At 39.1% G+C, this 24,391-nt stretch overlaps 1 protein-coding gene across 1 annotated transcript in view; it reads right to left on the reverse strand.

Moving 5' to 3' along the window:
- rgs7b (regulator of G protein signaling 7b) overlaps positions 1-24,391 on the reverse strand; it is a 116,573-nt gene that overhangs the window by 34,068 nt on the left and 58,114 nt on the right. The window contains exons 3-4 of the mRNA XM_053685284.1: positions 16,581-16,677; positions 3,026-3,076 (exon numbers count right to left, since the gene is read on the reverse strand). Of these exons, the coding sequence (XP_053541259.1) occupies positions 3,026-3,076; positions 16,581-16,677 (148 nt within the window). The remainder of the gene's footprint in view (positions 1-3,025; positions 3,077-16,580; positions 16,678-24,391) is intronic.

A 24,391-nucleotide genomic window follows, 5' to 3' on the forward strand; every position in this document is an offset into this window, starting at 1 on the left:
CTTGTACATTGGATACTCCAAAAATAGATTAAAAATATTGGTGTAACTCTTGTTATGGTGAAGTTTTCGGTGAGATGTTTGTTTAAAGCACACCTATTATGGGTTTTAAAGAGTTTTAAAGCTCTCATACGATAGATTTACATGCATCCAAGGTCAAAAAACACGTTAATGTGCTCATAATTTAACTGCAGCGTTACCTTTTTTCTGCAGTGTCACCAACGACTCGTTCAATGATCCGTTCTAAAGGATTCGTTCTAAACTCCTCCTTTCAGAGAGCATACTCTGCTCTGATTGGACAGATGTCCCAGTATGTTGTGATTGGTCTACTGATGTCAGCGTGTGTCGAAAAGGAAACACCCACTAACGTAACCTGTATCAGCGCCGTATGTTCGCAAGCAGCCGATGAAGACCAGAGGCGGGGCTTTTTGTTACAAACCTACGTAGGTTAGTACAGGAAGTAAGTCTGGAATCACTAACGACTCGTTTCAGCCGTTCAGAATTGACTCCTTCTCTTGGGAGTCGATAACTCCGTTTGTCGTGCGCTTTGATTTATACATGAAATATTACCTTACAGCACTACATGAAAGGTAATATCTGAAAAACCATAATAGGTGCACTTTAACATTTTTGGAAGGAGTCTCCAATGCCAGTGCATTGTAAGTCAGAAGTAAAGCTGTAATGTTAAGTATTCTGACAAGGGAAAGATTTTTAAGGCAGAAAGCTTTATATAGCTTTATCTTGGGAACCTGAGAAGCTGCATTTCTTTGTCTCATTAACTTGAAAAAAGAAGAGGCTTGTGAGGAAAATTTTATAGCTACTATAACTACATAATATCTCCCTATAGCAGCGCAATCCCAAGTGATACATTCCTTGCATATCTATATAACATTTGTAAAGAGAGAAGCAAACTCACTTCATAAAATAGCTTCATCTAAGAGCTAAAGTCTGAATACAAGCCATAAAGAAACACATGGTCTGGATGCAATATACAGTATTGGCATTAACAGTAAGCTGAAGTATCAAACGCCTTATGAGTTGTTTTGGTATGAGTCGACTCACACTCACACTGCTCATACGAGTTGACTCATACGAGTTTGTGTAAAAGTATAATCGTACGGTAAGGTGTTTGACACTTCAGCGTATTGTCAAAGCACAATGAAATTGCGCTCGCCTGTCGGAGTCCCTCTTCACTTCCCATGAAACATCTGCTCTCCTGTTCTCTTTGGTTTTCCCTTTAATCATTTGTCTACTGATTTTAGTACATACAGTAGGTTCTTTCTACACACACACACACACACACACACACACACACACACACACACACACACACACACACACACACACACACAGGGTTTCTTTCATTTCCAGCTGTTTTCCTATGAGACTGCCAGAGGGGAAACAGAGACAGACAGATTGAGACTGACAGACGGAATGTCAGAGAAAGAAGAAAGCAAAAAAACAACAACAACAACAACAACAAAAAAAACAACACATAGAGACTGGGAAAGAAAGAGAAGTGGGTGCAAAAACATGTTAGCTATTACCATCTCTCTTTTATTACCAAAAAGGATATTAGGTTTATCTTCGGGAGCAGCAAGAGAAGACATGCACATATTATGGAAGTGCATAAATATATATATATATATATATATATATATATATATATATATATATATATATATATATATATATATATATATATATATATATATATATATATATATATATACACTGTATTATTAGTATTATGTGATTATGTGATGAACAGTTTAACTAACTCAGTAAACTAAAGTTACAATAACGTCCCTCTTCACAGTCAAAGCAGCTGCACAAAGCTAAAGTACAATTGAAATCACGATTTAATTCCTGGTCTTAACTCTCACTAAACGGATCTTTAGCTAATATTTTCCGAGGCACATTCATTAAACTTGGTAAGTTTTTAGTATAAGGTGTGAATGAATCAGAATGAATGATATACAGCAAGTAGTGATGAAGCAGATATTTGACAACAGTCACAGGTAGTTAGTGTTATCTTGGCAACACTTCATTTTAAGGAACAGCTATAAGGGGGTTAATTAAGGTCACGTAATAAATTGAATTAAGCACAAATTGTACATGGGTTTAAAATGTTAATTCACGATATACAGTATTTATGTGCTACATAACATTATCTGTAATGTAAAATCGTCGAATAATCGCTGTAGTAGTTGTGATAATGCTCAAGAAACACTTTATTAACACCTTGTCATCCAAACGTTTGAACATTTAATAATTTCACATTTTATTAGATGCAGTTCTCAACGTTAGAGGCTGTGTGAAGTGATTATTGAAAATGTAATATGTTGTACTCCCTGTTAGTTAACATTCTACTATAGAATATGGAGCACATGTTAAAATCTTTGACTTATTTTGCTTTTATTAGCTTTTAAGGTCATACATTTCAGTCACTCGGTGCTAGCTAGAACCTGAAGATCTAACATGGACAGTTCAGTTATGAATTATTTCTCACCAGGTTGTTGAACAAGGTTTTATTAAGTGTTTATTGTGCATTGTCACAACTAATAATGCAATGATTATTCAATTTCACCTAACAGATGCGTAGTATCACAGTAATACAAGTTAAGATGAATAAAGAATAACACATTGTTAATAAACCTTTTACAAGTGTTTAAGTAAAGCTATTTTAAGCAAATAACAGCACCTTAGTTAACCCCTTACATGTGTTCTTTAAAATAAATTGTGACCATCTTATCTTGTATTGTAGGTGTTGTGTCTGGAAAGGTGCAGGTTCATTAATGTTAAGGTTCATTAATTAATGCAAAAACAATAACGTACTATATACCAGACTGAAATCAGAAGAAGAGAGAAACAGAAAATGACAGCCTCCTGAGCTGAACAGAGGACATGCTTCAAGGTCAGGGCTGCAAGGTTCGAGTGTTTTCTCTCTCCTCCGAGCATGCAGAGTGACTCAGGGAAACAGGTTCAGCAAGCACACATGAAACAGGCTCAGCACAGCTCACTTTACCTTGATCTTCGATGGCTAGGTTTTTGATCATCCATTGCACAATGTCTGAACCTGAAAAACACACGAGGGAACAAATGAAGAGCCGCGTCTCCACTGCTACATAATCAATATGTGATGAAAAGAAGAAGAAAAATATTGCAGTTTAAAAAGGCAACACTGTGGGTAGCATTTCCTGTTATTTAGAGCGACAGTGGCGTTTGCAGAAGGAAGATGTTTCATGTACCTTGGAGAACACAAGGGTATGTATTCTAACAGTGTATGTATTAACTTCAAATTATTCGTAATTATTTTCTTCTTATACCACAGCGCTGTTAAATTCTCTCATTTCTGATTGGCCAGCTATAGATTAAATCTCAGGTTTATAAGCTATGGGCTTATAAATTTCACAGACAGAAATGGAGTAATGAGTCCCTGAACAAAGGGGGGGGGGTCAATATTAAAAGTAACAGTCAGTATCCGACGTCCTCCAGCTGCTTTAAGTACTACAGTGCATCTCATCCTCATGGACTGCACCAGATCGGTCAGTTCTTGCTGTGAGATGTTCCTCCACTCTTCCACTGAGGCGTTTACAAGTTCTCGAGCACGTCTGAGGGACACACGGTTACGTGTAATAATTTTCCACTGCAAGGACGATCAGCTGTCCTTCCTGTCTCCCTGTAGCACCGTCTTAGACGTCTGACATTACAGACATTACAGTTTATTGCAGTCCTCATGCCTCCCTGCAGCAGGACTATGGCATGTTCACGCAGGTGAGCAGGAACCCTAGACTTCTTTCTTCTGGTGTTTTTCAGAGTCAGTAGAAAGGTCTATTTAGTGTCCTAACTTACTGTAACTGTGACCGTAATCACCTAGCGCCTGTAAACTGTTCTTCTCTTAAGGACTGTTCCACAGCTGCATGTGCAGTAATTGTTTAAGGTTCATTGAACAAGCTTATTTGGATTTTACAAAATTATCTTTAAAATCCAGTGTCCTGAAAAAGGGATGTTTCTTTTTTTGCTGAGAATATAATTGCTGCACCTGCAGCACTTGGGTAGTGGATCTAAAAATATAGATATAAATATAGATATCTATGTAAGCAGACTTTTGAATTGCCTTTATGTTAAAAAAAAAAAAAAAAAAAAAAAGTTCAATACAATTAAACTTGTCCTGTTTTGACTCTTACAATCCAGTCTGAGCCATATAAACCCGATATAAAGTATGACAGATATATTGTAGATTTGGCAACCTATGCAATTTTACCGACATTTTGAATCAAAAGTACTTCTATCATGTTAGAAAATAGCGTCTTATCTTTAGTACTCATCCAAAACTTCTATGTGCTGAAGAGGAATGCTTATAATCTGACCTGCACTGTTTCCTAATCCATGATGCCTGATGTCTATGAGTAAAAGCATGGCATGTTCCATCTTCTTGAACAGTTAAATTAGGCTTTTTTATCGAGTCCTTCACACTCCATATGCACTGATGGACAAACATAGGGCATGTGCCTGCATCAAGAAACAAGCCAGTGATCACTGCTCAGTAATATAGCAAAGTTCTCAAAGTTCTGGCACGGTCCTGCACCTTCTGCTATTAAAAAAAGTACACGAAAAAAAGAAAAAAAGATGAAAAAATAACCCCAAACATGACAGTACCCCCTATGGGAAAGCCCAGTGCACGATATTAGCATATAGAGTATAGCAGACAGCATCTTAAACCAACACTTCAATCCCAATGGCATATGTTTAGATGCAACTTTTTGCATTTTGGCATTTTGTGTACAGGGCTGATGTGAAGGCTTGTAGATGTGTCCCCGTGAGACACACAAAAAGATCACACACTGTGAGTTGTGGCAAATATAGCACAATGTGTGAGTTCTTTGGAGACTGACTATAGAAAGACAAGAAGGGGAGAGCTATAGACAAGTGCAAAAGTTTACATACCCTTAGGACAAAGTGAAGCAGACAGCCATTTTATTTATACCAGCAAGACAAAACATGTGCAAGCTGATTTCCTAACAGGATCTGTGGAGGATTGTGGCTTTCGCACGAACAAATCAGCACAATTGCTTGGTTTGCTTGGGAATTTGCTTATCATTTTACCCAAAGGTACGAACTACAAGGAGGAGTCGATGAACATCGATCCATTTTGTACCTGCGATGCAATTTACTGCAGCCTGAAAGTCACAAAATGATACTATTATGAAGTTATATGTTATGTTAGGAAGTCATTTTATGAATTTCTTCATATCGTTTTTCAACAGTTTTTCCACACGTCTCACTGTAATATACTTGCGTTTTATTCTTTCTCCAGTCTCTTCGAGATCAGAACTCTCTGTAGCTATGAACAGCATTTTAAATGTACATGCCGTAATTCAGCATGTAAATCACATGAAATACATCAACAAAACTGCACAGACAGTTTAGCCACTGCTCACAGAAATCATTCATTCATTCACCTTCGTATCTGTTTTATCCTATGCCGTTAGGCGGGAATACACCCTGGATGGGACGCCTGTCCATTACAGGGAACCATGCACATATTCTCACTGACTACGTTTACATGGACAGCAGTAATCTAATTATTGACCTTATTCTGAATAAGACAATATTGTGATTAAGGTGTTTACATGAGTTGCTTTTAGAATATTCCTTTCATGTTACCATTTTACATGTTATAGAACATAGATCGATTAACGACACACATCATTATGTCCCCACGCCACGCCGTCCGACGTTCCCTCTAGAATTTCACACATCGTCATACAGTTTGTCTTCGTTATGGGACCGTATACAGTTTTGGGTGTTTTTATTTTTAATTTTGTGAAAGCTTCAAGTGCAGTTAATTATTTGTTGTGCTATACGTGCAAATAGATGAGTGCTTGAAGCCGTGGGCTGCGTCCCAACCCACATACTTGCCTACTATACAGTAGCCGAGATATGTGTATTTCATTTACATTTATTCACTTAGCAGACACTTTTATCCAAAGCGACTTACAAATGAGAAAGATACAAGCAAAGCGATATATCAAGCAGAGAACAATACAAGAAGTGCTACCGTACAAGATCTATTAATTGAATTCCCGAAGGAGCAAAGTGCAAAGTGTAAGTGCATTTTTAAAAAAAATTTTTTTTATTATTATGAGCCGGTTAGGTGTTCACGGATGAGTTGGTTAGGTGTTCTTTAGCTGTTTTTTGAAGATGTTGAGAGATTCTGCGGTCCGGATTGAGATTGGAAGTGCATTCCACCACTAAGGAACAGTTAGTGTGAAGGTTCTGGAAAGGGACCTTGTGCCACGCTGAGTTGGAACTGCTAAACGTCGGTTGCTAATCGATCGCAGATTGCGAGAAGGAACGTAGGCCTTCAGGAGAAAGTTGAGGTAGGAGGGTGCTGTATTTCACCTAACTATTACTATATACTCTAGGAGGTAAGAACGTGGTTTCGTACGCAGCCGTGCTCTCGTTCGATGTAAAACGGTCGAGGACTGCCGTGTGTGTACGTGTCATGTCTCAAAATGCCGTGAAAACTCCCGCACGATGTTAATAGTGTGATTAAGGTGTGTACATGTCTGTATTACACGTCGATAACGCGACTAAAACAGGAATACTCCACACGTCTTAATCCCATTTGTGTTTACTTCGAGTATGACTTTAATCGGATTAAGATCATCAATAATCGCTGTTTACATGCTAGGTTCTTAATCAGAGTATCGTCTTAATATCAGAATATTGTTGTCCTTGTAAACGTACTGACTCACACTGTGTAGCCAATACACCTACTGGAACGTTTTTGAGAGGTAGGAGGAAACCAGAGAATCCAGAGGAACCCCGTGTGCACATGTGAAGAACGTGTACAGAAACTCCACACAGACTGTAACATGAGCTCAGGATTGATCCAGGGACTTTAGAGCTGTGAAACCGGAACACTAACCACCGTGCCACCGGCCACAAACCCAACACAGTCCGTGCAGGATTTCGTGGATTTTTTTGTGTGATTCTTGCAGCCATAAATACTTGACTTTCCTGTGGCTTTTTTTCCAAATTTGCGATGCAATTTTTGTGCTTTTTGAGTTTTTTGTACTTTTTTTAAACAAATTTTATATTATATATATATATATATATATATATATATATATATAAAAATATTGGCACCCACCTGTTTTTTTTTTTTTTTTTTTTCCATTCAAAACAATTGGTGTCCAGACTTTCTCACTCTCGTCTATACAGACAGAGAGTCAAAGTCTGTTTTACTAAAATGTCATGTTTTAAGTAGTCACTTTTTTGCATGCAAAGCTTTTAATGTTCGGAAAGTACTGTAAGAGTGAAGTTGAGAGAGATGAGCAATGTTTCATGAGTGACTGACAAACAGCAGTTTCGCGGCTCTTTGAAGAACGGTCACCACTTATCCGTGGTTCACACTCCGAAAAGATTAGTAACTGAGCATCGCTGTGGAAAATAATCCCTCGGTGAGCGCATCCACTACAACTTACAGAAACGAATCTACCAATGTGGATTGCAAATGTAAAATAACAAACGTTAATTAATCCACTCGCCATGTGTCTGAGTGCTGTAACTAGCACTAGAGGAAACTCTTTTAATCTGTGTGCTAGCCACACACACACACACACACACACACAAAACTCCTGATACTGGGGCAGGCTCAGCTCTACCGCACTGCTGCCGGGCTTCACACACTCAGCCAGCACCAGCTGTTACCTTCAGCTAAATATACACACGTTTAATTATCACTCTTTCCCTCCTCGTTAATTCTCTTTGTTCCATTTGGACCTTTCCCTTTTGTAAATTCTTACTTCAATGCCCTCTATTCGGTTCCTCAGCAGCCTACTCATTTTCTTCTTCCTTTCTCCAGATTTCCTTCTCTCTCTAATTCTACTCCAGTGTTTCTGTCTGCCCCCCCGCCCTCTCTCTCTCACTCTCTCCGTCCTCTGGTCTCTGCTCTCTGATGACTTTTTCTGACAATTTGCCATCATACTGCCAGCCTACTGCCAACTAGAGAGATTAGACAGCCTGCTTCCACACATTCTTACACCCAGCAGTGTGTGCCTGCATGCATGACTTTCTCAGCAGTGAGAGACCATATACTATTTTTGGTTTTATATCAATAAAACAAATAGTTTCAGAACATTTGCTGAGCTCTAAATACTTTTTTTTTTTATTATTATTTTTTTTTTTACATTTGTTACATTTTAGATGAATCCTGCATCTGACTCGAATGAGCAGAATAAATAAATGAATAAACAAATAAAATCACAAAACCATCAAAACTGCATAAAATTATACCTATTTTTGTTTTTAAGAACTTTATTAAGGAGGTTTTAGTAATACTTATACCCCGCTTCTATAAAGTTATAAATGTGTACTTCTGTTCTATTTTTTTTGTTTTCCTCTAATCTGTTTATTCTGTTCTCTTTTCCTCCCCCCCATTTATCCATAAATACATAAGACCATTTTTTTTTTCAAATATCTGTACTTTCCTGAAGTATTTCCAATTTTGCTCTACTACATTTCAAAATAAAAATACATTTCCCTTTTTCTCCTTTACTTCATGCAGCGTGCCAATCGTTACACATCATTCTGAAGTAGGACAATAGCGGATCGGCTAACATATCGGAATATGGAACACTTTCGGGGGCTTGGTGGCTTAGTGATTAGCATGTTTGTCTCGAACCTCCGGGGTTGGGGGCTCAAATCCTCAAAATCTCCCTGTGCTTCGGGGGTTTCCTCGACGTACTCCAGTTTCCTCCTCCAGTCTGTGATTACCATTTCCCAATTGTCCGTAGTGTGTGAATGTGTATGCGATTGTGCCCTGCCTTGAGCCCCAGTTCCCTGGGATAAGCTCCAGGCTCCCCCGTGACCCTGTATAGGTTAAATTGTATGGAAAATAGATGGATGGATGCATGAAACACTTTCGAACTGAAGCAATCGGCCCCTTTTGATTGGCTGAGAAGGCCAGCAGTCTATTTACAGCGATGACACACATATAGTTTTGTATCTACTTTCTCTGATGCAAGTTACAGCTAATTGTGAGTGTTTTATCTCTGCATTTATAGTTAAATAATGTTTTTAAAAAATAGCATACAATATTTCAGGCAGCGTGTACCACCTGATGCTGAATGGTGAATGGTGCAGAACTACGCTACCCATCATCCCCAGCACATCACATGACCAAGTCACATGCCTCACTAATCACTCTCACCTGTACCTCATTATGCCTTGTTAGCACTACTATGTAAGGCTGCGTTCACGCCATGTCGGAATTACTGTAATTACTAGATGACGACCCGGACGTTCTACTCGGAGCTGTTCGCGTCCTCGGACTCGGAATTATGCGACATTAGACATTAGATGGTTGTCCGACTCTGTGTTAGCTACGTTAAACTGTATAGTATGTCTTTAGTTTATTAACAGATGAATCTCACATTATTAAGATGTTAATAATAATAGTCAATTATACTAATTTTACACAGAAATATGATGAGATAATGACTTAAATACATTTTACTGCTGAAGCCGGCGCTATTCTGAGTGTTTCCACATGACGTTGCAGCGGTCAGGTGGTACAAATCACGGCGAGTTCTCTGAAAATTTCCAGTTTAATAACCGAGTTCAAGCTCTACAGGGACGTAAATGCTTTTTACAAGTCGGAATCTCGTAATTACGGTGATTACGACATGACATGAGCACAGCGAGTTCCAGTTTTTCAGTGTGTACTGGTCAAGCTTTTGTTGTTGTCGTGTGTGCCATGTTCTCGCCTATAGTCTGTATGTTTCTTTAAGATATTTAGCTCAGAATGCCTTTTTAGACGTTTATGAGAATGGACAGATTCGTCATTCGTGCCCCTTACACAGCCAGGCACTGTTAAAGGGAGCGAAGGGACATATTCGAACAGCATGCAGTGGACATCTTGTTTTGTAAATAAATAATACAAAATAATATCAAATACTATGAAATAAAACTACCAAGTATTTTTACTTTTGACACTTAAAATACAGTTAAAAGCAAACACTTTTATATTGTAACTCAAGTAGAAATACAAATAGAAGCCTTATACTCGAGAAGCATGTTACCAAAGAACTCTCTGCTTTCAGGAAAGTACAGGATTTTTGCACTTTGTCTGCTACTGTTCATTTATTCATTATTTTCTTTTCAGTAAGTGCTTTATCCTGATCAGGGCTGCACTAGGTTCGAAACCTATAACAGAAACACTGGGTGTGAGGCAAGAATACACTCTAGATGGGACATCGGTCTTTCACATTCTCACCTAGGGGCTACAACACACCTACCGGCATGGTTTTAGACAGTCAGAGAAAACTGGAGAACCCAGAGGAAGCTCACGTGGATACTCAGAAAACATGCAAACATAAATAGTGCTAGAAAAGAGCTAGATCCATGCTCACAGTTCAAATACTGTGAGACACCAGGATATAAAAACAGGGACATCAAAACTTTACGTAAGGAACAAGCAAACAGGGTGAAAGTATGAGAGCTAAAGGGAACCTGGAAGAATAAAGTGAATAATATAGAGTTAATGTGTGTGTGTGTGTGTGTGTGTGTGTGTGTGTGTGTGTGTGTGTGTGTGTGTGTGTGTGTGTGTGTGTGTGTGTGTGTGTGTGTGTTTGAGAGAGATGGGAACTTGCTGTTCTGGTCTATATCCAGCCATAGATGTGGTGGTGCGTCCCTAACGGCCACTACAACAGCCCGCTGCCAAATTGAGCTGTGACTAGGCTTGCTCTCCAGGGTGAAACACACACACACACACACACGGTAGACATACGGATAGACACACACACAGCCAGCGGCATCAAACTCGGAAAACTCAAGAGGTTTCTCACCCGGCAATGAGCTTTCCGTGTGTGTGTGTGTGTGTGTGTGTGTGTGTGTGTGTGTGTGTGTGTGTGTGTGTGTGTGTGTGTGTGTGTGTGTGTGTGTGTGTGTGTGTGTGTGTGTGTGTGTGTGTGTGTGTGTGTGGGGAAAGTAGCTTCAGGGCTTCACGTTCTTTAGGAAAGTTCTCACACACACACACACACACACACACACACACACACCCCCGCACACACATCCGCTGGCTCTGACACACACTCAAACTCTAGCTGACTTCACTTGTCTTTAGACACGTTCAGATGGTTCCATATAATCAACACTGACAACACCGTCACTCCGGATGGTGTACAATTATAAAATTGACTGAAGGAGTGAAAATAATGCTGCAGGTCTTAGAGGCATTAAATATTGGCACATCTCAGAACCCTGTCACAGCAATCTCGTATTCAGCATCTGACACTCTTGTACTTTCCAGCTCTATGCCAGCTTTTGCACTTTGCGACTTCCACACCATAAATACACATGCAAATATGCACACACACACACACACATCAAAAATGTCTTCCTCACGTAGTAACTGTCTTATCCATAGGACCGCATCAAACACCCCATCAGTGTTGTGTGTTGATTCAATCCTACACTGCTCCACATGGCTGAACACGGTTATGTAAGATATAATCACATTCAATAGCGAGAGAGAGAGAGTGTGTGTGTGTGTCTGTGTGTATGAGAGAGAGAGAAATAGACAGAGAGAAATTCTAAAAATACTTAAGCAGTTCCTTCTCCGCTTGTCTGGTCCTGTGGTTTGCATCTGAACTTGAAACCCCACGGCTCTGCACTTATCTTTAGATATATGAAACTCTCAGAAAGTGGAGCTGCATATTAAAACCCCAAGACTCCTGGTTAGCGCCATTTAAAGGCGAATGTTTTTTTTTTACAGGTGAATTCTTGTATAAATCTTGAATTTAATATATTATTTGTCATGTTGCGTAATACTCTGCAAAGCCCTGTTCCTCTCTCAGCTTTAGAAAGCCATGATTTGTATTGTATTGTATTTTATTTGCCATGTTTACAGCCATCGAAGCCGTGTCACTATAATAGCCAGCATACATTATGAAAACGCATTATGCACGCAAATGCATATACTTTGGCACTCTTAGTAGAAATGAGTAAAACTGTGTATGTAAAATGAAAAAAAAAAAGGTAAATGATTAGTTAATGAATGAATTAATTAATGAATTCATTCATTCATTCAATATCACTATATGCTTTATAATGGTCCTGGATTGCAGTGGCTCCAGAGCCTAACCCCAGGAACATTGGTTGCAATGCTGGAATACATGCTTTTTGGAACACCAGTTCATCACAGACTCCATGTACGCATACATTCACACTTTGGCACAATTTAGCCTAGCCAATCCACCAACTAGCATGTTTTTGGGAGATGGGAGGAAACTGGAGAACCTTGAGGAAACCTGCACGGACATGAACATGGGGAGAACATGCACAGAGAGCAACCTAAGCTCCGGTTCGAACCCAGAGCAATGTAGTGATGAGGTAGAATTTTAAATATTCTGCTATAAATTAAATTTGAGAGAAAATACTATTGTTTAGAGGGGCACGCTGGCTTAATGGTTAGCATGTTTGCCTCGCACCTCCGGGGTTGTGGGTTTGATTCCCAGGTCCACCCTGTGTATGCGGAGTTTGCATGTTCTCCCAGTGCATCAGGGGTTTCCTCCAGGTACTCTGGTTTCCTCCCCCAGTCCAGAGACATGCGTTGTAGGCTGATTGGCATTTCCAAATTGTCCGTAGTGTGTGAATGTGTATGCGATTGTCACCCTGTCTAGGGTGTCCCCTGTCTTGTGCCCCTTGTGTTCTCTGGGATAGGCTCGAGGTTCCTTGCAGCCCTGTGTAGGTACAGAAGATGGATGGATATTATTTTTTAAAAATGTTTGAATGCTTGTGCCATTTTTATGAGCTAAAACCTTAGTTTTAAGGTCATATTCATAAATGAGCTAGATGAAATTGTTTAGTCACAGTCCTACCAGGTATCTGTAAGACTGGATGTTAAATTTAATGTTAAAGTTAGCTGACAGGAATCTTCATCTAGACAGAACTCACTGTTGTGGACCTCGCTGTCTGTCTGATCTTGCTCCTTAAAGCGTCTTGCTTCAGCTGCTACTAAAATGAAACAGCACTTCTTGTTACAATTTTAAATTCCAGCTTCTACTTCAAAATTTTGGGTCACTCCATTTGACAATGCATAGGCAGATGGAAAAAATAGTTTGAAGTAGTGAGAATATTCACAAATTACACAATTGGCTACTATTACCATGAACACAAGGGCATTTAGCATATTTTACACTGGTGCACATGTGCTAGCATGGATGGCAATATTGTCGCATATATCATAGTATTTTCAATAATGTTGGCCAACGATCTTTGGTCAGAGGTTCAGCTTTCTCTAACATTCCAGCCTGCTTTTAGACATCATTCTTTGAGTCCAAGCAGCAGCCTCACCCTGTTGTCTCCCCTGCTAGCTGCCCTATTCATTAGTGTGATTATTTAATGGGTTTAATGTGCTCTCAGCTTGTTCCATGTGCGGCCACTCAGTCACCTCTTCATTAGGATACCCAATCTGTTTACACTAGCTCTACCTTATCATATTCCTTTGCTGCAAAAAGCTCTAAATAATTGAGCTCCTGCACAGAAATGCTAACAAATCCACAAAACAGCAATGTTTTGCTACCGAATATACTTGTAGAGCAAGTTCTAAGTTATAATAATATAACCTTTGTCTTCCACCAAAACACCAAACTGCCAAGATAAAAATATGTTTAACTGGGATTTTGAGTCATTGTGTCTCTTGCAGGCCATTAGAGTCCAAATAACGGTGGCCATGTTGTCAAGATGTGGTCAAATAAACCTAGCTCGCACAGAACGGTGGATCCTAACGAAGAGGTGATTGAGTGGACCCGCACAGGAGCCGCTAACCAGTCACGCTAATGAAGAGGAGAGCTAGCAGGGGAGAACGCAGGAACACAAGATAGAAGAAATGTGTGTGAAAGCAAGGCAAATTAGTGCCAAGGATAAAACTTCAGAATAATGATGGAAATAGAAATCAGATATCATGAGCAATGCTCAACTGGGTGCAATGTTTCTGTAGGCAGTCTCTCACAGGCCATTTGGATCAATTAAAGTCACTGTCGTTTTTGTGGGACTGGTTTGAGACTCTGCATACCATCACTTCACCTCCAGCAGACTACTGGACTGACTGTTAAGACATGTTTATAGATCTATAGATTTATTCTGATTATTCCAACCAAGCGGCCTACCTCAGCTATTTACATGTTGATCTTAAAAATGACAAATGTCCCTAATAGAATGTCTGATGAATTATAAAATAATTAAAATAAAACTTTACCGAGTTAATACGCGTTCAATTATTACCACAATGTTAGAGTTCTCATGTAGGTACACTTTATACATATAAAATTACAGTGTTGATGAAGATTTTTAAAGACCTCAATGTCACTGCTTGGCTACAAACAGGACCATAACTTCAAATCTCCAGACATCAGCTGTGTTGTGGTCAGAAACCCACATTTACATGCACATCAATAATCCAGTATTAATTGGAATTTGGGAAATTAGTATCGAGTCATGTAAACACGGCGATCCGATTGCCCGATTCAGATTAAGACGATATTCTGATTCACACCCCTGGAATATGCTTGTTTGTTGCATGTAAACACCTTATTCAGATAATCCCCTGAAAGGAGACATATGCGCATGCTCAGTCTGCAAGGAATTGTGGGTAGCAACGAAACCCTCTTGAACTTCCCAGGAAATAACAGCGGGAAAGGAAAAGTGCATGTGTAGATCAGCAGACTTACAACAACTGTGTATACAGGAATATTCCCATGCCTGTACACATATAGACATCGTATTCGGAATATGGCTGCAACCCGTATATAGACCTTAAACCGAATTTGATGTGCATGTAAACGTAGTCAATGATGAAGAATAGTGGTTAATCGACACACTGTGCATAATAAAAAGATCAAATTTATTCCCTAAGAGTACACATTAAGATCAATCAGTATCAAGGGAGGTGAGTGTAATAAATGTGGTAGGTACATTTACACAAACTTTGTAACGGATATAAAACTGCTTCGAATAAGAAATATTCACCATTTAGCTACAGGATATTTCCCTCTGTAAGGTGAATGTGTTAAGTAAGGAATACAACACTTGCTGGTGTGGGGTAGGTTGGGAGGTTGAGGCATACTGTTGTTAGAAAATAATCAGTGACAAGATGGTGGAGCTTAAAGTAAGGGGAGCATCAACTAAGACCGTCTGGATTAGTTGTTTCTATAGAAACAATAATGTATTACAAAAGGAATCAGCACCGCCTGACCAATCAGATTTGAGAATTCAACAGCTCTGTGGTAAATTCCCTTTTAAATCAAGCAGCTTCTAAAGACTGAACATATGACAGCCATTAAATGTTGTTCAATAAGCTGAGGATTAGGAGCCACTTTTCTCTTTAAAGTCAGCGCAGTGGAGGATGTAGATTTGACTTGTAACTTAATTGCTAAATACATTTTAAAATCCGGTTGCCCGTTCAAGTGCCAGTGTTAAAATGAGGCATAACAGTAAGCTGGAGTCAACCAAGCATTCAAGCTTTGAGAAAATTAAAAATTCGTAAATGATAATTTTACGCTTTCCCGTTTGACAGTAGTACAGAGCTGCCGAGGTGGCATGATGGTTACTTTTTAATAAGGTGTAACCACAAATTAATATATTGAGTCTATGAGTTCATATTTTGAGGTTACAGACTAACTTCTGTATCTCGTGGCCACAAAATACCAAAGTCATGGTCAGGAATCGTGGAACACACAGATTAATATGGCCTCCAGGTAATTACTTGGTGGTAATGGGCGGTAGAGTCTGTTCACTTTATTCAATTTGCTGATTGTACGTCCATGTCGTGATGCCTGTGACTCCATCTTTTCATTCCGAGATTGAAGTAAAGTGGAATATTATCTGTTATCTATTTGTAAAGTCCTGGCCACAATGGCCAAAATTTCACTTCTCTTTCTCTGAGTTTAATGTACACTAGTTGCCACAAGTTAAGTTCTTAATAGATCTCTTAGGGGGCAGTGGGGGCTTAGAGGTTAAGGCTCTGGGTTACTGATTGGAAGGTTGGGGGTTCAAGCCCCAGCCACTGTTGGGCCCTTGAGCAACCCTCTCTGCTCCAGGGGTGCTGTATCATGGCTGACCCTGCGCTCTGACCCCAGCTTCCTGACATGCTGGGGTATGCGAAGAAAACAATTTCACTGTGCAAATGTATATGTGACCAATAAAGACTCATTATCATTATCTTACTCAACTTGTGGCTTTAACCTATTCATTTGTGGCCACATCTTATAAAGAAATAACCAACATTTTACCTCAGTGACATCCTACAACTGTAGAATCTTCTAGCAAAAATGTCAGCCTCTTCATCCTCCAAGTGTCGCCAACTTATTTTTTGAAATATACGACAATAAAACATGTACAACCTAGTTGTTTAATACCCGCCCCTTTGTTTGATAGACAGCTCTGATCCTCCGGTTGTTCTGAAAGACTAGAAAGACTCAGTCCTTTGCAAATCCATTTCAGACGCCTCTGAGGAGCAAGACAAACCAGATGCAATATAAAGCAGGATTTAGTCATTCGCTTCAAGTCACCTGAAAAGACACTGGGAATCTTGGACAGAAAACTCTTCACTGTGCGAATGGGAATGCCGTTCTTCTCTTCCTGCATTCGAGCAATAATGTCCTCCATCTGCAATGGAAAAGAAGAAAAAAATTAATAGAAAGTATACCAAAGGAGAGAATAAGAGGAATAAAGAGGTGGGAAAAGAGAAGAAACGAAAGGAGTAGTGAAGGAAAGTAGGGAATGAGAGGAGAGAAGAATAGGGGGGATTAAACCAAAAGAACTGAGTGTTTTATAGTATCACGTCATTAACAATCAAGATAATTACACACTCCTTAATTAAGCTCCTTTTCTGTGTAATCACAGGATAACTTCTCTCTGTAATTATATGCACTCGTTCAGCACATTCATTTTGTATGGCAGGAATTGCACAGCCCACTCACTCATCAGCGGAGGACGAGACGGAAACGTACACGTCATTAAAGGATGAATAAAACCCTGCTGCGCATTTGACACTTTGACAGGTGCTTTACTAAAAAAGCTGACCTCTGAGATTTAGACAATCAGGCCTAAAGGAAAAGACCACAAGATAAATCATGACTATTGAGAAATTACTACAGAGAATTATTCAATGTTATCACGTAACGGAGTTGCACACTTCAGACTGTATTAGAGACATGCACAGTTGCTGTCTCTCCCCGCTCTCTGTTTATCTCTCACATTCTCATACAGCTCTCCATTCTTGAAGTTTCCACAGATAAAACACAGACGTCCCAACTCTCCCGGAAGTTCCGGGAGACTCCTGCATTTTAAAAGCGGCTCCCTGATGCCTGCAAATTATATACGATATCCCGGAAATCGATTTATTTTTTTAGAGCGAGCGAGAGAGGGTTCAGTGGGCATTCGTAATGTTAGACGGGCTCTGAAGAAACCGAGAGAGCGAGTGACAGACGGGACAGTTTTCTCGGTAGGCAGACTTTACAGTCGACCTCTCTCTCTCCAGTTCATCCATCAGTTCGGTTCAGTTTAGTGTCTGCAGCGCCATGGCAGAGGCTCCAAATAAATAAAAAAAGAAGGACAAAACGCATTTCATCCCAGACTAAATGGTAAATGGTCTGCACTTATATAGCACTTTTTTAACCTTAGTGGTTCCAAAGTGTTTTACACTGTGTCTCATTCACCCATTCACACACACACTCACACACCAATGGTAGCAGAGCTGCCATGCAAGGCGCTAACTTGCCATCGGGAGCAACTTGGGGTTCAGTGTCTTGCCCAAGGACACTTCGGCGTTCAACACTAAAGTGTACTCATGCGTAATAGGGGTATAAAAAAAAAAAAACACAGTGTAGCTCGCTGTACTGTTTGCAGCAGTGTTTTTTCAATTGCCCATGGTGGGTTAAATGACAGTAAAAGACATGTTGAGGTGAGTGTAACAGGTGTTATTCGTCCATTATTATCGCTAACGGTACTTTAACTAGCTGCTATAAGGAGCTAATGTATTGATGTCTAGGTGATGAGGCCAAACTCCCTGTAGACCTGTGTGAAGTAGTTATGGAATAAAAATAAATGACTTCATGAGTTGAATAAAACAGTAATATAACATAGTACAGTGCTGTGAAAAAATATTTGCCCCATCCTAATTTCTTCTGTTTTTGAGCAGATCTTCAAACAAAATACAACATAAAACAAAGGCGACTTGAGTAAACAAATACAGTTTTTATTTTGATTTTTTATTGAAGCAAAAAAAAAAAAAAAAATTATCCAACACCTTACACCTATCACCTATGTGAAAATCAAATTGCCGCCTCAGAATTAAAATCTATTTGTGCCACCTTTAGCAGCAATAACTGCAACCAGACGCTTCCGATAGGGATCCATTGTGAACCACTGCTTTAGATATTTATACACAGAGTGTAGATGTATATACACAGATATATATATATATATACACACAGAGTGTGCAGGTATGAGCATGCAGGTATGAGCATCTGATAGGCCATAGCCTGCACACGTGGCAGCAATTGATTGGCTTAATTGACAGAGTCACAAACCGATTTAACCTATATTATTAGCACCTTCTTTTGCTTCCCTTAACCTCTCATGGACTTAAAGACTTAAAGGGAAGTCTTCTTAAAGATTTGGCAATTAAAAGTTGGACTTCTGGTCAGAAGGTTGCGAGTTCAAATCCCAGAACTGCAAAGCTGTCACTGTTGGGCTCTTGAGCCAGCCTCTTAACCCTCAACTGCTTAGTTGTATAAATGAGATCATTGTAAGTCGCTCTGGATATGGGCGTCTGCCAAATGCCGTAAATGTAATGTAATGTAAAGACAGTTGATTTGCACACACACACACACACACACACACACACACACACACACACACAGAGCTATAGCTGTCCTGCCTGCTTAAAATGCTTACTTGCTACTTTTGCTTCACACGACAGACCTGCCACATGGATAAAAACAAACCGCTCTGAGGTACTGGAGCCATCAGTGTGTCATGAATTGAAGCAGTGTCAGAGCACGGAAAATACACACACACACACACACACACACACACACACACACACACACACACACACACACACACACACACACACACACACACACACAGAGTCACTGACACTGACAGACACTGCTCCTACAAATACCCTGTCCTCCGTGTCATCTTATTCAAGGCACTGCATTCTGGGAAACCGGACACACGACAAATAGTTCAATCATTGTACGCATTTGAGAGATGAACTTTTTCACCCCTTTATATTTAAATCACACTCAGTTACTGAACACCATTCTCCTGCTTCAGGTGAGTTGTGCAGGGATAATGGCTTAGCCTGAACAAGCAACCCTGGACCAAACAATGGCTTTTCACCCTGTGTTCCAGCTAACAATTTCCAATTTTCTGAACATTATGGTTCTAGGAACTTTTAGAACTTCTTTCTTTGCAAGTTTTATGCATGTCTGAAGACCATTTTTCCATAACACTTATAAAAATTCCTACAACTTTGCTGCACATTGTACTCGTATGAATGTTTCATCATGTTTCATCACAATTGGGAACGTTTGTATATAATAATCACAATTGTTCTAGTTTAGTCAAAATTTCTATAATATTGCGTTCCAACATTCGTAGAACGTATTTAATACTTCATGAAAATAGTTGGGTTTATTTGAGATTAGGTACACTCTTAAAACAGATGTGTTAAAAATGACTCCTCACGTGGTGTTCACACATTTTAACACACCTCTGGGTCTAGTTAAGGACAACGCATTTTGTGTTGCTTTCAACACAGTGTGTTAGTACATTTCCACACAAAATAACACAGATGTGTTGTGTATACGCTTTTCCCTACAATTATCCTAAAATGCAATTTGTTTGTATGCTAAAATTCCAATGATCACAAAATAAACAAACAATTGCATGAAATTCAGGTGACATTTATTGAAATCGCTTAAAAATCTGACAGATGTAAGAATTGGAGTTGATGCATCTTCTTACAAATCTGTCTGGGAAGACAGGAGTCCCACTCCCTTCCATTTGAAAAGCTGTAAAAGAGCAAAACGAGTGTTGGTTAATTGTGTGCTAGAAAATATGGACAAATGCCTTTGGGCTTTAACTGAGAAACTGCGTTACAGAATCTCAAATTGTATAATTTTGGAGAAGTGACCTCCACTCTCCTAATGAACAAAATGGTGCTGCAGACTCACCAGGGAAATCTAGCTAACTTGCGAATATTTATTTCCCTTCCTTTAGCACCTCACCGTCAAGATTTCTCCACATCCTAATTAATTTAACCAACATTACAGAAATAGTGGAAAGCATTACAAAAAACTGTAATCCTCATCCTCTCTTTTTGTCACGTTAACCTTGTGAAGAACTTTACTGAGCTAGCTAAGTTCCATTAGCCGCTGACTGTCTGCACCTGTTACCTAGCATTAACATTCACTGAATACATGAAGAAACACGGCTCTAACCCATCCTCCTAATGCTAATTACTACAGCTTGCCTTGTCCAAAACACTTGCTAGATGTAGTTAACGTTAATCCGCTCTCTGTATTACATCATGGTGAATAGCTGTCATGCTAGGTTATCGTTAACTTTCAAAAAGGGAATGGGAATGTCTAACATTACCGCGAGCTGTATGCTAAAGTAATGTTATTAACTCAGGTGAGCATCTTGGTTAGCATCACTCATCCCTACTGCTGACAGCATCCAGCTAGCTAACCCTAACTCAGGGACCCGGAAAAACCTCAGTCCATATTTCACAGCCAGCATAAACAAATGACACTAGTAGTGTAACAACAACACTGAGGAAGCAGTACATGATATTCAGTGTTGAAGCAGTAGCGATAGATAAAGATAATTATCCCTCACAGAGTTACTGTTTTCCAAGGGATTTTCGATAGCTTCCTGCCTAAATATCACAAACTCAGCCAGACATTTCAGCAGCATTAACGCTAAATAGTGATGAACGCTAACTTACCTGTGGTCATTTAGTTTCCTCGCCTCAGAATTTAGACGCCGCTGTCACAATCAAAAACTCAAAACAATAAACATTCACTTTGAGACAAGTTCAGAGTTTGATGATGACATCAGCAGCGCAGTCCACACACACTGTATATATTTTATATATATATATATATATATATATATATATATATATATATATATATATATATATATATACATATATACACACATATATACACACATATACACACATATATACACACATATACACACACACACACACACACACACACACACACACACACACACACACACACACACACACACTAACTAAAAAAAAGCCTCTTGAATTCGATTCTTGGATGACTTCACACACCACTACCATACCATGATTCTAAGCCTTTCTAAAAGTCTTTGTTTTAAAAAACACTGATTCAACGAGCATTTTATATATAAGCTCAGTTTCTGATTATGTAAAATAAGTACTGCAGTTTTGCTTTAATAAAGTTTGAGATTTTAACTTAATGTGGTACCCTGTGTTAAGCTAGCTAATGATTTTACAACAAAATACAAAATAGTTGTTTTCAGGTTTGTCTGCTGTTCAATAAATCATTTTTAGCAAAACAACAAAGAAAATCGAGACTCAGATGCTAAAATCCCACTCATGTCCACTTGGGGGGAAAAAAGCAAGCTAGTTTACTAGCTAGCTAGCTAGCTAGCTAAGTAAGCAAACAAGACGACATGAAATTCCATGTTCCAGGAACAGTTAGTTTGTATTTATGGATGGTCACGGGTCTGAAATTGGTCCTGTTCACACTGGTGTCCCTCAGGGCTCGGTTCTCAGCACTTCACTTTGAGTTTTTTATATTTTTTCAGCTTTTAAGATCTCTCAGCCTTAACTATCAATTTACGCCGATGACGCTCAGATTTACATTCATTCAAAACTTTGGGGTTATTTTTGATGCCAGTCTGACATTTGACCCTCATGTGCAAAACACTGTTAAGACTTCCCTTATTAAATCTCAGAAATGTTTCTTATAGCTTACGGCCCATGTTGTCTTTTTCTGTTTGCTGAAAAGCTGATTAACTCTTTTGTTTTTTCTTCCATCGCTTACTGTAATGCACTACTTATTGGAGTCAATAAACTGCAATATCCTTACTGGTACTAGGGTGTGCGATCACATAACCCCCATTTTAGAGTCCTTACGCTGGCTCCTTGTCAGGTATCGAGTCGATTTTAAAATCCTTATGTCGAAGTATAAAGCATTGCATGGTCTGGCTCCTCAGTATTTGGCCGAGCTCTTAACTCTGTACTCACCAAATCGTAATTTGTGCTCCTTTCAGACCGGTCTTTCAGCTGTTCCTCAAACACGACAGCGCTTTTTCATCCTGTGCCCATAAACTATGGAATTCTCCCCTGGCTGACATTAGGGAAGTACAGTCATTAGGTACTTTTAAACCTCATATGAAAACCTTTTACTTTAGGGTAGCTTTTGCTTGACTGCTGGCTTTATTTTGTTATGCATATTCATTCATAATTCGTTATTTATTTTTGTTGTGTTGTTTTTAATTGTTTCTTTGTGTGACCGTGGATTTAGATTTACCACCACCATTTAAAGGGTTCTTTAGATTTACATTTCTTCAGTAATTGATCTGATAAGTGATCTGGCTATAGTGTTGCTAACAAGTTTTACATCTGACAATACGGCAGTGGGGGAAATTATGAGCTCCTGCACCGCACAATACCTTCAATTGTCAGGAGTTGAAACTGCCAACATTTTAGATGAACACACTGGATGGTGTGAAATCTACCAAGCAAACCCAAGAGCGGACTTCTCTCCCGCACTTCTCACAGAACATTGCGTAGGGTGTGTGTGCGTGCCTAGCCTCTTCACTTGTACCTAACATCGCTACTTACTGACACCTCTAGGACAACTTAGGCAATAACAGCTTTTCTAACTTGGGCAATAATCAGACCATTTACCAATTGGTTACATTTGTATCTGTTGTAAAATGATTTGAGAAAGCAACTTTTAAATGTGCTATACAAAATTAGTGTCTTCTTCTTCTTCTTCTTATTATTATTATTATTATTATTTCTGCAGCAGCTTCAGTTACTTACTAGAGAAAATTAATCAAATTAGTGAACATACACAATTTGATCTGTTATTATTACAAAATTATGGTCCAATAAATAAAAACACAAATACAATATCAAATTTTGTAGACTAAGAACCATACGTTTTTAAACTGCAAATCAAAAAAATAGTCCTTTGCACAAAAGCTAACTCTGGAAAATATTTCCAATAAATGTTGCAATTTCATGCTAAATTTATTTAAATGTGTTTAAATGGTCTTTTAATTGAGGAAGCAGACGGCAAGATGACATGTGCCCTTTACTTTTCCCATCATTCCCTGAGACTAAATGGAGTCATGAAGTTTTATGTTTTTGTATTTGTTTTCAGGTGTCTCTGTCCCTTGAGGTCTTATCTAATCTTTCATATTTAGATTTTGGTTATCACACACCCAAGAGGATGACCGAGATCAGATCCGCTTCTGAATGGACTCAGTTTAGTGTTCCTGTCACGGATTTCCCCTCCTCTGAACGCTCCTGCACTCAGCAAGCATGAACTGCCCGAATTGCGACAGCGCACGCTTCTGGGTTTTCACCGATTTTGTTTACTGTTTGACGCGTGTTTGTTTTTATTTCTGTCAGATCTCCATCCCTGTTATGTTATTGGTCGTCTCCTAATGTGTCTCAGCTATGGCTGCACGATTATGGCCAAAATGATAATCACGATTATTATTGATCAGTATTGAGATCTCGAGTATTTATCACGATTATTCATTGATTTTAGTGACCACATACAGACCGCTGCTTTCACCTCCATGTTGTGCTACCTTCCTGCTAACGTAGAAATCTTTGCATCAAATTAGACTGATCCTTAAAGTGCATCGTCTCGTAGAAGCAAAATATAAATAAAATTGTACCCAAAATATAGGATAAGTAAAAATACAAATGCCATCAAATAATGAAAATATGTAACCAAATATAACAATATGCAACCAAATGAAAACAATTCATGCGAAGGCAGTATAGGCAATAACAGTGTTTACAGGAGGAGAGACGCAGACAAAATCACCCAATAGAGGGGTGCAGGGGTGACGTCATTTTGTACCACAACCTGGAAGTTACACATCGGTTCACATCGGTTCCCTCGACAAAAACCCAATAGGATTTTCACATAGGCTTTTGGATTATTGCAACAAAAAAAAATAGCTTTGTGATCAACAGAAGTTTACAATACTAACATATTTTGTGCATCGACATAATTTTCCCAAATGAACACATCCTTTATGAAGTTTGAAG

Source organism: Ictalurus punctatus, chromosome 13, assembly GCF_001660625.3.
Source record: "Ictalurus punctatus breed USDA103 chromosome 13, Coco_2.0, whole genome shotgun sequence".
In the NCBI taxonomy this organism is placed as follows: Eukaryota; Metazoa; Chordata; class Actinopteri; order Siluriformes; family Ictaluridae; genus Ictalurus; species Ictalurus punctatus.